At 36.5% G+C, this 15177-nt stretch overlaps 1 protein-coding gene across 47 annotated transcripts in view; it reads left to right on the forward strand.

The window, feature by feature from the left end:
- Positions 1-15177, forward strand: part of TOPBP1 (DNA topoisomerase II binding protein 1) — a 72380-nt gene that overhangs the window by 24766 nt on the left and 32437 nt on the right. For 43 of the 47 annotated variants that reach the window (XR_014076701.1, XR_014076700.1, XR_014076707.1 and 40 more), the window contains 6 exons: positions 3681-4018; positions 4655-4827; positions 8223-8434; positions 10134-10420; positions 12462-12635; positions 12734-12843. Coding sequence is in view for 25 of the 47 variants with exons in the window: in XM_081569802.1 (XP_081425928.1) it covers positions 3681-4018; positions 4655-4827; positions 8223-8434; positions 10134-10420; positions 12462-12635; positions 12734-12843 (1294 nt within the window). In the remaining 22 variants the exon portion in view is untranslated. The remainder of the gene's footprint in view (positions 1-3680; positions 4019-4654; positions 4828-8222; positions 8435-10133; positions 10421-12461; positions 12636-12733; positions 12844-15177) is intronic. The other 4 variants (XR_014076697.1, XR_014076696.1, XM_081569793.1 and 1 more) reach the window with 1 other exon arrangement.

A 15177-nucleotide genomic window follows, 5' to 3' on the forward strand; every position in this document is an offset into this window, starting at 1 on the left:
AATCTGTCCTTCTAATTTCATCTTTTTGTTTATTATTTATTATATGTAATGTCTTCAGATTTTCCTTCCAAAACACTATTTTTCTGTTTAGCTATTGCCTAATATGTTTAACCCATCCATTAAACTTTCAATTTCAGTATTTTTTCAGTTCGTAGAAGTCCTAGTTCTTTCAGTAGTGTGTTATTCTGTATTTGTGGGGTTTTTTTGCTTTATTTCTTGAGACATTTTAAACCTGTTGCAACATCTAAATGAAGGACAGAGATAGTTCTCTTGATTGTTGTTCATGATGCCTGGTTTCCTCATATGTTTTGTGATATTTATTATAAACTCTTTCTCATTAGGACTTGAGGCTCTAAGAAGCTTGGGAAGAGAATTTGGTCCTCCAGATAAAGTTTATGTTTAAACCTGCCAAGAGCCTAGGAATTTCCCAACTTAGGACACTGCTAAGTTACTTATTAGCTGAATGTCCTTGGACCATCAGGCCCTAACCTACTCTCTGCCTATGATGACAGATTCCCAAGAGAGATGTGTTGACACCCACCCCCACCCCCCAAAAGCCAAAATAGTGTACTTCTCATCTCTTTTTGCAGGGTGAACGTGGTGGTGGTGGTGGTGGTGGTGGTTGATTGGTTTTTGATGGACATTTTTACTGAAGGCATCTTCCTTTAGGGTTTCTGAGTGGAAGGATATACTCTGCCCCACCTCTGATTAGTGTGGGATAAAAGGCTTGACTCTCTGCCCCACCTCTGATTAGTGTGGGATAAAAGGCTTGACTCCTATGCCTCCATGTGACATCCTTAAATCCTAAGGGTGTTGGTCACTGCCAAAACAGATGGTAATTGTTACCTTTAGTGATCATTTAATGCTCTGGATTCATGCTACCACTTCATTTTTAGCCCTGGAGAATTTACCTTGCTTTTTTGCAAACTCAGGTTTGCATTTATAATGATATTTTTAATATTTCATCCTCTGTTTTTAGGTTTTTTATGGTGAGAGGATTCTGCATGTCTAGCTGGCTATGTTTTTATTTATTTATTTTTGACATATTTTCAGAGAATTTCAATTTTCCCCTTTTTTTTAAATTTAATCCACACTCTGTTCGTGTTGTTCTGCAAAATGATTTTTGTCAGACCATTTGCTTATGCTTTAGTAGCGTATCATATCAGATCATCCTAATTTTTTAGGATGTTTTAGTACAAAAAGACCACAGATTGACTGGAAGCAGTTTTATGCGCTATCCTTCAACAAGGGTGCTTGCTGGAGGCAGGCAATTAATTTCTCAAATCTTCCTTTCTGAAGCAGCTAGTAGTATACTGAAAGGATTAGTAAATCTTAGTGAATCCCCAAGTACTTTTGAAAAATGGAATTAAGTATTTACTTTATATTGAAAAAGCTATCAAAAAGTGTCTGTTGGGCTTCCGAATGACATCTATTTGAAAAGAGGGTTCTATTGCTAAAAGAACTGCTATAAAATATGTTATTTTATTCTGAACCTTTAATAACTTCAGGGTTTTACTTATAATTTATAAGAACATAGTATTTCTAGTTTGTTTTTATAGTATGTACTGATGTGTTCAGTCATGGCCAACTCTGCAACCCCACGGACTGTAGCCCACCAGGCTCCTCCTGTCCGTGGAATTTTTCAGGCAAGAATACTGAAGTGGGTTGCCATTTCCTTCTCCAGTTTTTATTGTTGTAGTCTAAAATTCCCCCAGGCTTCTTGCTTCTTCCTACCTCACCAATTACACAGAGACATCAAACAAAGTTGTTTTTTTCCTCCTCGATGTGATTGTGAACAATTTTAATGCAAAAAAAAATTTGTTTTTACATTTTATATTATATATTTTAAAACTACTTTCTAAATGTTTTATAGTATCATGTCACCTTTATTTCCATCCAGGCTTATTCATCCTCATGTGTGCTCAAGTCATGTCTGACTCTTTGCGACCCTTTAGACTGTAGCCTGCCAGGCTCCTCTGTCCATGGCGTTTTTCAGGCAAGAATACTGGAGTGAGTAGCCATTTCCTCCTCCAGGGGAACTTCCTGACCCAGGATTAAACCCTAGTCTCCTGCATCTCCTGCATTGCAGGCAGATTCTTTACCTGCTGAGCCATTGGGGATACATGTCTCTAAATTATGGATACACTGTTATCCTTTATTCCTTACAGTATGAAACAGGGTCAGAGAGTCTCCTGACGTACTGATAAGTAAATGCTTTAGACAGAACGGCTTCTTCAGAGTCTCAGAGCAATTTAAATACTTGCATTAAGTAGAAATTAAAGTGTGTATATACACACTTTTTTATATATATACATATACACTTTATATATACTCTTTTCCAATAAGCATGACTTTTCACTTTTCAACTAATGACTGTATGCATGTGTATATACAGTAATTAGTTTAAAAGTGTGAAGAGTCATTTATATATGTATATATATACATACACACTCATATACAGTAATTAAAGTGAAGAGAGTCCTGCCTATTGGAGATGAGGATAGAAATAAGAAGATGGCTTCCCTGGTAGCTCAGCAGTAAAGAATCCGCCTGCTGTGTAGGAGATGTGGGTTCAGTCCCTAGGTCAGGAAGATCCCCTGGGGAAGGAAATGGCAACCCACTTCAGTGTTTTTGCCTGGGAAATCCCATGGACAGAGGATCCTGTCTGGCTACAGTCCATGGAGTCGGAAAAGAGTGGGACACGACTTAGCAACTAGAACAACTAGAACATAATGTTATGGACCCTGGAGTCATACAAACTTTGGTTTATATCTCATTTTTGCCAGCTAATAACTGTGTGACCTTAGAGAAATTACATAACCTCTTTAGACCTGACAGTCTTCTTGAAGGGTGGGTGTAGATACAGCAATAGAACCAGCCTTATATTATCATAAGCATTAATTACATGCATGAAAAGTACAGTGCCTATGTCCCTGGTGGTTCTGATGGTAAAGAATCTGCCTGGAATGTGGGAGACCCAGGTTTGATTCCTGGGTCAGGAATATCCCCAGAAGGAAATGGCGACTCACTCCAGTGTTCTTAGCTGGGGACTCTCATGGACAGAGAAGCCTGGCAGGCTGTAGTCCATGGGGTCACAAAGAGTCAGACACAGCTGAGCAACTAACACTCTATGTAAATAGAAAAGAATCTTTGAATAGCTTTCAGGCTTGTTGGAATCCCAGGAAGCAGGGCTTGGAAAATTCTGAAAGTTGCTCAGTTGCGTCTGACTCTTTGTGACCCCATGGACTGTCCATGGAATTCTCCAGGCCAGAATACTGGAATGGGTGGCCTTTCCCTCCTCCAGGAGATCTTCCCACCCAGAGATTGAACCCGCATCACAGGCAGAGTCTTTACCAGTGGAGCCACAAGGGAAGCCCCTTGTGGAGTTATTGGAGCTTCATAATTTCCGAGTTACTGGAGCCTCATAATTTTCTAGTACACTAGGAATACCTAGAATACTAACATGATTGCTCTTATCCCAGGATGGTAATACTCATTGCTGTCTTGGGAACCCAGAGGATGGGGTAGGTCATATTCTTTCTTCATTGTATACTTATAAAGCCTTAGTTTTGTAATTGTGGTCACAGTTCTCAGGTTCCCTGTTACCTTTATATCCTTACTAGGAGATAAACTTTATAAAGTAAATTAGCTGTTAGAAAACATTTCTTTTTCTTTTCCAGTTGAAGTTGCCAAGTCTGAAGTTGGGCTCTGTAGTGACTCTACTCATGTGGAGCCCCTCAGTGATTCTACTCATATTTCTCTGCAAGAACACCAGTCTTCCATCAGTCATTGCCTCCCTGATGTTTCTACAGTTACCGAAGGTTTATTTAACCAAAAGAGTTTCCTAGTTTTGGGTTTTAGTAATGAAAATGAATCTAATATTGCATCCATCATAAGAGAAAATGCTGGAAAAATTGTGTCCCTTCAGAGCAGAGTTGTTGCTGATTATGCTGTGGTTCCTCTGCTGGGGTGTGAAGTACAGGCAACTGTGGGAGAAGTTGTCACAAATACGTGGCTGGTAAGAAAACAGCATCAGTTCAAATGTAGTATTGAAGGATGTCTTAGGCTAAGAGTGCATGTTTATGTCTTCGGCACTTTAGTTTCGGTAGACTGGTATTTGGCACTGTCTGGATTTTTCTTTTAGCAAAGGAAATTATAAATAATAAAATATGCAAGCTTCTTGGTCCTAATCCTGGTAGAATAGAGGGGCTACATCAGCAGCATTCCTTCCTAGGAAAGTGACTTCAGGTCTTCTCATATTTAGGTTTTCCCTGTTCTCTTACTACCAAAGCATGACATGCACTTTTGTAATATTGCATCTTGGCTTACCACTGATAATTTCAACCATTGACTTTTTCAACTTTCCAAGACTTAAGAGGAAAAAACGATAACTACCTTGGAAGAAATTAAATTTAAAGCAATATTTAGGAATCCAGTGATAAATCTGACTGATTTTAATATCCTATATAATGACTGATACATTTTAATATTATATAATGACTGATACATTTTAATATTATAATTTTAAATGTATTGTGAATGAGCATATACACATTTATATTAAAGTAAAATTGCTTTTCACTGTAACTGAACCAGTGTTAACCACTAATCGCTTATTTCAGGTTGATGATGATGTTTTTCTTGTTTTTAAAAGATAACTTGTATAGACTACCAGACTTTAGTTGATCCAAAGTCAAATCCTCTCTTCATACCAGTTCCAGTTATGGCAGGAATGACTCCTTTAGAGGATTGTGTTCTTTCGTTTAGCCAATGTGTAGGAGCTGAAAAAGATTCATTGACATTCTTAGCAAATCACCTTGGAGCCAGGTATGTAGTATTTTTAGTACCTGCAGTCTTGGTGTATGTGTTATTTGTTTTTACTTACTGAAAAGCATACAAATTAGCATTTCGCTGAATGTCTTATAATATTTATGAGGAGTGTGTTGTGTGTCTGATGTGGTAGCTCAAAGTGGAAGGGAGAGAATGATGTTAGACAGGTACTTAGCAAATATTAAGACTACAGGCATTGATGCTTACCTACCAGGAAAAGGAATATTTAAAGCCGATACATAGGCTGTTACTGAATATTGCTTGTCTCAGTGTTATTTCCTTCTGTGAGCCGTACAGATGATTTATTCTTTTTCAGTATACATTAATTGTTTCTCTGCAGTGCAGTGTTAAGCAGAAATAATGAATACTTTGGGAGAAAGAAAATGAATTCAAAAGTTCTAGAATCCAAATTAGCCCAACCCCTAAGTAAACTTTAATGGTGGCTGTTTAAAAAGAAAGTAGAAAACTGTTACATAAATAATTATAAATGAACTAAACTTTCACATTAAAGGAAAAGTTCTTTTAGATTATATCATGAAACAGCAGTTAAAATACTTTTAAACAAGAGCCACACCTAAACCAAATTGATTCAGAACATTTGGGGAAAAAAGTAAAGATGGGCAAAGATATGTGGAAAGAAAGGAGAGGGGTACAGTTTTATTATCAGACAAGTTTGAATTTAAATCAAAAGGCATTAAACGGGGAAAAAAGCGTGTTGTAAATAAAGAATGCTGTTTACACTGAAGGTTTCTAATTTCTAAAAAAATTAGAAATGAATAGTAGAAATGGAAAATGAAGACTGTATCAACTGGACATTTTAGAACTTTTTAACAGCTCTTGGTTCGAAGAGGAATGCAAAACCATTTATAAGCCTAGAAATCATTGTCAACCCAAGAGTAACAAGCAACACCAGTGCCCACATTGTGACCTTAAAATACCATTTCCCACTAAAAGAAACTAAAGATTAAAGAAATGATCAGTTCTAGGTGTGGGGCAGAAAAGATACCAGTGAGTCTGGAACCTTTTGTCAGAACGGAGAACAAGTATATTATTGAAGACTACTACGAAGGGTTGTGTCAAAAGGACCGCCACTGGCCAAAGACAGGAAAAGTGTCAATAGCAGCAGTGGCTCCAGACATCATCAAATAATATTTCAATCATGACTTCATAATGGCACCAAAAAACTAAGCTAATAGGCCATGTTTGAAGGATGCTAGGAAACCAGCTCATTATTTTTGAAAGCTGATAAATGAGAAAGGATCTGGTATTTATCCTGCCTTCCCGTACAGTCTGTATCAGACTGTATCCATAATAATAGATAAGACAAAGTTAGCCCTTATAGAGGTATTCTGACAAATAAGTGAAGAAGAAATGGTAAAATTTTGACTCTTAATAGATGGAAGAATCTAGACATTGAAAACCAGCGTTCACATAATAAAGAGAAAACTAGACATATGCCTTCTTATGAAGAATATACAACCATCTTGAAGCAATCTTATCAACATAATGAAACCTCGTGATCCAGTGTTTTCAACAAATATAAAGGGGGCATGGAAAGAAGAGTGAACCTGGAAGCCAAAAGACATAAAAAATTAAATGTAGTGTTTAAGGGTGGGATATGTGATAAAAATAAACCAAAGTAAGGAAGTCATAACTATAAATATCCAAACAGTGGCTGCTATTAACACGGGAGGGAAGGGGTGGTAGTAACTGAGAATAGGCATATTGGAGAGGTACATTTCCTTTTTTTGCTGTTTTCTGTACTTTGATTATATTAAACAATAAGCTTTTGGAAAAAACAAATTGTAGAAAAGAACAGTAAGAAAATATGGCAGTAGACTAAAGCAGTGCTCATAGAAAAATTCAGCAAACTGATTACATAAAATATTAATATACAGAAGTCACTGACCTTCATATGTGCAGCCAGTTAGAAGAGCTAATGAAAACTGAGATCTCTTACTAAATCTGTAGTAAGAGATAAAATAGGTAGCAACATGATGTGTAATCTTAAAAAGAAAGAAAATGAATGAACAAAATAAAACCAAAATAGACTCATAGATACAGAGAACAAATTAGTGGTCACCAGAAGGGAAGGGAATAGGAGGCTGGGCAAAATTAGTGAAGGGAATTAAGAGGTACAAAATTCCAGTTATAAAATTTAAAAGTCACAGGAATGTAGTTAGATTTGGTATTGATCTTTTGTAATGTATTTAAATGTTGAGTCACTATATCGTACACCTTAAATTAATATTGTATGTCAACTATACTTTGATTTAAGAAAAAAGTTGAAAGTGAAACTTTGAAGAGCTACAGAAACTTGTAAAATGCTATTGAGGGAAACAGGACTTGAAGAGTATGAAAGATGTACCTGTTCTTGGACAGGAAGACTAAACATTATAAAGGAATTTTTTAGAGAGGGCAATAAGCAAACTAATTCTTAAATTCATAAGAATATATTAGCAAGCAAGAAAGTCATAAAAATTCTGAAATAGAATTGTTACTTAAATATATTTTGTAAACCTCACTAGATAATAGTGTGTCTATAAGTAGCAGAAAGTTCAGTGAACAGACAGAAAGCATAGAAATAGATCTAAATACAAACAGGAATTTAGTATATGATAAAGGTGATGTTTCAGCTTATTGAGGAAGAGATGATTGAATACAATTGGAGCAACGTCTCATACCAAAAATAAGTACCAAATTAATTGATCAGTGGGTTAAATGAGAAAAACGAATCCTTGAAAGTACTAGGAAAAATGTGGGATACTTAAAAAAACCTTAAAAGTGAGGAACTAGATCTGAAATCCAGAAGTCCTAAAACATTTCTGTTTGTATCTCACATGGTGGACTTCTGCCCCTGTGTTCTCTTTAATATTCTGTGATCTTGAGGAAGGCACTTAATTTCTCTGCATCTTTTCCCAGGTTGTATCTTTATGATAACTTGTAAAATATTGGTATTTCACAAATATTGAGAGGATCCAATGATATATGTGAAAATGCTTAGAGAAATTGTGGTGTAGGGCTAGAAGTTGTGTTATTCATACTCATCCTTTGCTCCCTTAGTTTTTCCATGTCTTTTACTGGGAGGAAAGACAAGGTGGGTGGGTGGGTGATGACCAATTAAATAGATGATCTTTCTGGTTATTTCTTGTAAGTCTGGTTTAATTTACTTATTTTTAATTAATTTTAAAAAGTTTAATTTTGACAATACATTTTTATCCTAGAGTAAGTATCTGTAAGAGGATTAGCTTAATTTAAGAAATAGAACCAACTTTTAATGTGAGTATTTTCTTATACTTAGAACTCTGACAACACCATTGTATTAGAAATGTCATTCTTTGCCAACTAATTATGCATATGACCATTTGCTTTTTTTCAAACGTAACTTTCAGTGTTCAAGAATACTTCGTTCGCAAGTCCAATGCAAAGAAAGGCATGTTTGCCAGTACACATCTTGTATTGAAAGAGCCAGGTGGTTCTAAATATGAAGCTGCCAAGAAGTGGAATTTACCAGCGGTCACTATAGCTTGGCTGTTGGAGTCTGCTAGATTGGGAAAGAGAGCAAATGAAAGCCATTTCCTGATTGAAAATTCACCTAAAGAAGGTTAATATTTTTGTTTGTCATTTTATATGTATTTTTACAGTTTGGTTTCTGGGATTGTTGTTCAGTTGCTAAGTCATATCTGACTCTTTGTGACTCCATGGTTTCTGGTACATGAATGTTTTTAAGACAGGTCATTAAGATTTCTCCCTTTCATATGAGCCACTGTTGGAGACCCATTATTGGGGAGGGGGGTGGGCAATATAAGTACGTTCATAGCAGAAATGTTTAATTTATAGTTGTACTATCAAGTGCAGGCACTATCTGAAAGCTAGAAGGTACAAAACAGTATGGGAGTGTTCTAGGGTCTCAGTGTTTGAAGTCTAAAGATGTGAGCTTGGATCCCATTTACTGTTCCTTCTGTGAGTAAAGTGCTGTCTGTTCCTATTTTATTTTATTCCTATCTATGTATTTTATTCTATTCCAGTCTGTTCCTGGGCTTCTGCATGTTATCTCTTGCCCTTCTTGTGCTTGCTGTTCCTCCTCATCTTTCAGCTCCCAGCTCGGGTATCACTTTCCCTGGAAAAACCTTCCTTGACTCATAAGTATGGCCTTGTCTTGCCATAACACCATGTCTCTTGTAGCTCTTATCCCAGTGTTACCTTTCTAGTTTACTTTCCTGTTTCCCTGCTCAGCCATAAGCTCTGAAAAGGCAAGGAGTACATGCATCTTGTAAATTATATATTTTCATTGTCTAGATTGGACCTGCCATGGAGCAGCCATCTAGTAAGTGTTTTTGATAAATGTTGAAAAATGGTAGGAGGCAGAATGGAGGCCACAGTAGCCTCTCTTATATAATACGATGGCATCCCGGGTCACACTTTAGGGAACCTTGGGAACAGCTCTCAAAGCTATTACTTATTACTTTTCTCTAGACAACCTGGGAATTTTACAACTGAGGCAAAGTAATGTTTAGGTCATATTAAAATCTCATTAAGAACTTTTCAAAACTTGACTGTAGTTGTTACTGAGTACATGTAATTGGGATTTTCTTTTTACTCTGCCATTGACCAAGATGATATTAACTTCTTGTTGTTCAATCACTAAATCATGTCTGACTCTTTTTGACCCCATGGACTCAGCACACCAGGCCTCCCTGACCTTCACTGTCTTCCAGAGTTTGCTTAAACTTCTATCCATTGAGTCAGTGATGCTATCTAACCATCTCATACTCTGCCACCCTCTTCTCCTTTTGCCTTCTGTCTTTCCAGTGAGTCAGCTTTTCACATCAGGTGGCCACAGTATTGGAGCTTCAGCATCAGTCCTTCCAATGAATATTTAGGGTTGATTTCCTTTAGGATTGACTGGGTTGATCTCCTTGAAGTCCAAGGGACTCTCAAGTGTCTTCTCCAGCATCACAATTTGAAAGCATCAATTCTTTGGCACTCAGCATTTTCTTACATAATTTTGGGCAGATTATGAGGTTTATTGAGAATATTTCAAGTTATAACAAGATGAAACAGGAAATCTAATTTCATTCATTATTTCAGTTGATTTGCTTGTCTAACTCAACATATATTTTAATATATTTTCTGGTTTGTTTCTTTGAAAGTAAGTATATAGCTTTGTGGTGTGAAGTATACTTAAGAATTCACATGAAAACTAATAGTAAGATAAAAACATCACTTCTTGTATGTCTCTTTAGAGACAAGAAGACGACATCAGTGGCTCACATTTGTTTTTTCTCATTTTAAATCTCTAGAACAAAGTGTGGAAACTGAAACAACAAATGAGGTGAATTTAAATCCAAATACTCCAGAGCATCCTGTAACACATCTGGAAACTCACAGAAAAACAGCTGTTACACCTTTAGATATGAACCGCTTTCAGAGTAAAGCTTTCCGCACGGTGATGTCACAGCACTCCGGACAGGCTTCAGTCTCCCCCACCCCAGGACAGTCACTTCAGAAGGAGCCCTCATTACACCTGGATACGCCGTCAAAGTTTCTGTCCAAGGACAAACTCTTCAAGCCTTCCTTTGATGTGAAGGTGATGGTTCTGGAGATAACAGTTTTATAGTTTATAAAGTTAAAGCACCAAGTTCTCCACCACTTAGTTTATATTAGTAACTTCAGAAAAGTTGGCAAACAGATTCATGGTAATGAGTCCCTATGTATACCCAGCGTTGAGGTAACAGCTAGAGAGATATATGGTGTGAAATCAGGACATCTGGGTTCAAGTCCTGTATCAGTCATGAACAGTATGATTCACAGATCATTTCACATATTTGAGCATCAGTTCCATCTTTTGTACAAAGAGGATAATATCACTGAAAACTTACAGATTTACTGTAAGGATCAAGTGAAATTGTGTGATGAATAGTTTCATAAACTGTAAAATTACATAGACACATTGGACTTAGGTTTTGATTCTAGGAGTACAGCCTGCTCTTTCTGAAAATGTTATCTCTTTACCTTTCAATCATTTGCCCTAAAAAGATGAGATAAGTGTGCATCTTTCTTTGATCTTCTGAGCATTGGAATATGGCTCCCTGTCTAAAAAATGCATTCGCAAATGAAGGTTTCATTTAGCCTTCTCAGATGGTTTCCTTTCATTCCTCAAAGATAATTTTCTTTACTATTCCTTTAGTAGTTTTTGGCTTTTCAAATAGCTGTTCGAACCATGCTTTTTTTATCCATGAACCTTTGCAAAATTATTGTGTGGTTTTACTCATAGTATGTTTTGGAGCAGACTTAAAAGTTTGCAAGTTGTTCATCTTCAGAAAATAAATATAAATTGACCTGGGACAGTTTTCTCCAAGCTAAATCTTTGATCGGATTTCTTCTGAAGTAACATTTTATACTGTGAGTAACACTACTTATGCTGTAAAAAGTAGAGGGAAAGCCCTGGTTTGGGAACTGTGAGATCTAGAATCGGGCCTCTGCTTTGCCCTTACTGCCTTTTAAGGCAAGTCAACTTCTTTGTGTTTCATTATCCCTGTCTGTAAAATTATGGAGCATATCTAGATGATTTCTAAGGTCTCAAAGCTAGTAATATTTGAATAGTAAATGAAATAATAATAGGCAAGACAGTAGAAATATTTCTGTTCATTGAGACCGTTCTTCTACCTTACAGTGAAAAATTGATGGTTCTGAGTCTCAGTGAAGGTACAGAACACATTTAAAGGTTTTATTGTTTAGTCATAATGTATTCAGCAGTGTCTCTCTCTTTTGTGATATATAAAATAGTACTTCGCCTTGTAATCAGTGGTCTTTAAATTGATATAACAGATTGGCAAAAAAGAAAAATCTGATTATCTACTGTGCTCTCTAGTACATGGGGAAACACTGATGGTTTGCTCATGAGAATATATCAGTGTTGGTGCATGCATTTTGCTTAAATGGTTTCCTTTACCTGTGCAAATTATGTGTGTTCAAGGTTAATATTCATCAGTTGAGCACTGGCTAAATACTTTCTGCTGTATATATGGAATACTATTCAGATGGGAAAGAGAACGAGCACAAGTCCTGAACAGCAGTGACTAGTGCTCACATGGGAATTGGGGTGGCTTGGGAATAGGCATATATTTTGTACCTTTGAAGATTTTTCATAATCCTCAGCTCAGTATGACTTTTTAATCCTCCTTATTGTTCATGTCTAGTTTATATCCATCCTTGTTTACTTGTTTCCTTCTGTGTTTTTTGCTTGTTTACTTGTTTATTTTGTTTTTTGGTATCATTTTAACCAATTTCAACTGTAAGATCAGACAAATATGGTAAAATGAAAATGTATTAAGCTTCTTAGTCTCTTTGAACCAATTTGCTGGCCAGTATGGAATTGTTTTCTTCATTATCTATATAGATACAGATAATACTTCATTCTTTTTGTTGTTGTTTGGAGGAAAGCTGGAGGAGGTTAAAGATATAATCCAATTAATACTGAGGATTATTCCGCTTCTCTCTTTACCTCTTTTTTCCCCTTTCTTTTTTCTGTTTACCTCTCTCTCCTCCCTCTCCCCCCTCTTCTTTCTCTTTCCTTTTCTCCTCTTTTTCCTCCCTTCCTTCCTCCCTCTCCTCCTCCATATACACAGGATGCACTTGCAGCCTTGGAAACTCCAGGAGGTCCCAGCCAGCAGAAAAGGAAACTGAGCACACCACTCTCAGAAGTCATTGTCAAAAACCTGAAACTTGCTTTGGCAAATAGCTCTCGAAATGCTGTTGCTCTTTCTGCCAGCCCTCAACTGAAAGATACCCAGTCAGAAAAGGTGGAATTATATCTCTTATTAAAAGGAAGTTTTAGATTAAAAAAAAAAACATTTAAAATAATAATGGTTGATCTGTTTCTTTTATTTTTCATGGGCAGGAAGACGCTCCGAAGCCGCTTCAGAAGGTAGTGGTGTGTGTTAGTAAGAAACTCAGTAAGAAGCAGAGTGAACTAAATGGGATTGCAGCCTCTCTGGGAGCAGACTACAGGTAGTTGGCACATCTGGTTTTTTTGGTGGTGATATGAACTCAATTTATAGGGAAACCTAAAGCTGTTGTGAGCATCTATTTAAAAAAAAAAAAAACATTATTTTGCCTTTTATTAATAGTTTATCATAGTACCTACAAAATCCAATTTTTATTTAATTTACCTCATCCTTTTAAAATACCCTCTCCCATATCAGTTCACTCTTACATGTGTGTTTTTAGGGCATATTTAATGAATATATGAGAACATACTTTGTGACACTAGTCTAAAAATTTGGGATCCATGAATGAGTACAGTCTAGAAGAAAAATCCTTGTCTTCAGGGAGTTTATTAATACATTTAGGTCAGAGATTTGAAGCATGTTTCTTAGTGATTTTCAAATTAGAGCCCTTCTGTGAGTACTACTAAGTGCTGAGGCACTCCTGAATTAAAATGGTCTTTTTGAAGATGTTTAATGCCTATAGTTTTTACTTTGGAGGCATAGATTACCACTCTCAACCTGACAGCCTAGCTAGAGACAGGTACCTAGCACAAATGGCATCAGTATCAGGGATTGAGAGACCCTTGCCTATTTTAGCCACTGCTGAGTTGATCGTATTCATTCATTGTCTGTGGTACTCGCTTTCTTGATCACTTGTTTTCAGCATTTCATAGATAGCATAATGATTGGTTTACAGTTAACAAACAGTTTGAGGGATGTGATTAGCTTTATGTTTCCCTTTTGGTAAATCATTTCAGTTATCTTTCTTTTTGATAGAAATTAAATCAGGAGAATGGAAAAATATATTTGTGTAATTATAGGCACCTTGGTGTTTCATTCATCAACTGTAGAAGAGTAAAGCTAAACCCCGGGAGTTGGTGATGGACAGGGAGGCCTGGTGTGCTGCAATTCATGGGGTCGCAAAGAGTCGGACACAGCTGAGCGACTGAACTGAACTGAAAGCTTTCTTACTTATAACTGTTATTTGTATTGTCTATATATTGTTCTTACCTGGTTGCTGAGTGCTCAGTATGAGGCAAGTGTTATTTCATACCATTCTCACAGTAGCCCTAAGAGAGTATACATATTTGTCAAAATTGAGTGCGTCCTTGGGTATTCTGTTTAAATGTGGACTTATATAAGATTTAAAATGCCAGTCCTGGGAATTCCTGGTGGGTCCAGAGGTTAGGATTCTGCACTTCCACTGCTGGGGGCCCAGGTTCTATCCCTGGTCAGGGAACTAAGATCCCACAAGCCACACCAGACAACCAAAATAAATAAATAAAATGCCCCAGTCTTCTCAATATAAAAAAATAAAATACATTGCTGAAATCCCTGAATAGAATTTAATAGTCAATTGCATTAATTTGGAATTTGCATTAGGTGTATTCCTGAAGTGAATTTCTGAGACTTGATAATTAATGAGAGGAAAGAACTCTTATTATGCAGAGGTTACAGTATGTATGTGTTCATAGGGTAATCAGCTCTCAAGTGCTGATGTTCCAGATGTTCCCTTCCATACCCACTGAAGAGATCAGTGATACTGTCTCCCACCTGCCGACTGTTAAAATCTAGACCAGATCTTCCTGACACATCAGATGCAGCACTCCCTTTTTATTAAGATATTTACACAACATTCCTTCTACTAAAAGAATTTCGTAAATCTAACTGTTATAATTTAAAGTCAGTAGAAGGAACATAGTAATAGAATATACATTAAATATGTAAATGGCTGTGTCAGATAACACAGAGGGGAATGGAGTATTTATATTTTTGCATACATAGTAAGAGCACTTCAAATGTGATAGCTGGAAGACTGAAATAGATATGGAGACTCAGATACCATAAACAGCATTTCTGTTGGTAATATGACTGCCACGAGTTGTTCACATTTAGCAAACTAGGTTAAGGAAATAAATGGGAAGAAATCGGGAACACAGTGTAATAGCTAAGAGTGTGCGTTTTGAAGTCAAAACTGGCTCTACCTCTTATGGCTCTACCTCTTATTCACTGAGTATGTTACTTTAATCATGTCCTTCAGTTTTCTTATCTGTTAAATGGATAAAATAGTAGTGTTTGAGAATTGTTGTGAGGAATGGATGAATAATGCTATGAAGAGTACACAGTATTATGGGGCACAGAGCAAATGTACAGTGACTAGTGGCTGCCAGCAGCTGGAGGATAGGTTGGATACTTAACTTGAAAATATCTTTATTGTTATATCACCTTTATGAAGTGATATTATAGAAGATATTTTAAAGAATATCTTTCTGCATCTCTCTCTGCATTTATATATTGAGAGATATGCGTATAAAATTTAACAGTGAAAGTGGAGTCTGTCATTTAGTGTTTTTGC

The sequence above is a fragment of the Giraffa tippelskirchi genome, chromosome 2 (genome assembly GCF_054371585.1).
Source record: "Giraffa tippelskirchi isolate mGirTip1 chromosome 2, T2T-mGirTip1v1.2.pri, whole genome shotgun sequence".
NCBI lineage: Eukaryota > Metazoa > Chordata > Mammalia > Artiodactyla > Giraffidae > Giraffa > Giraffa tippelskirchi.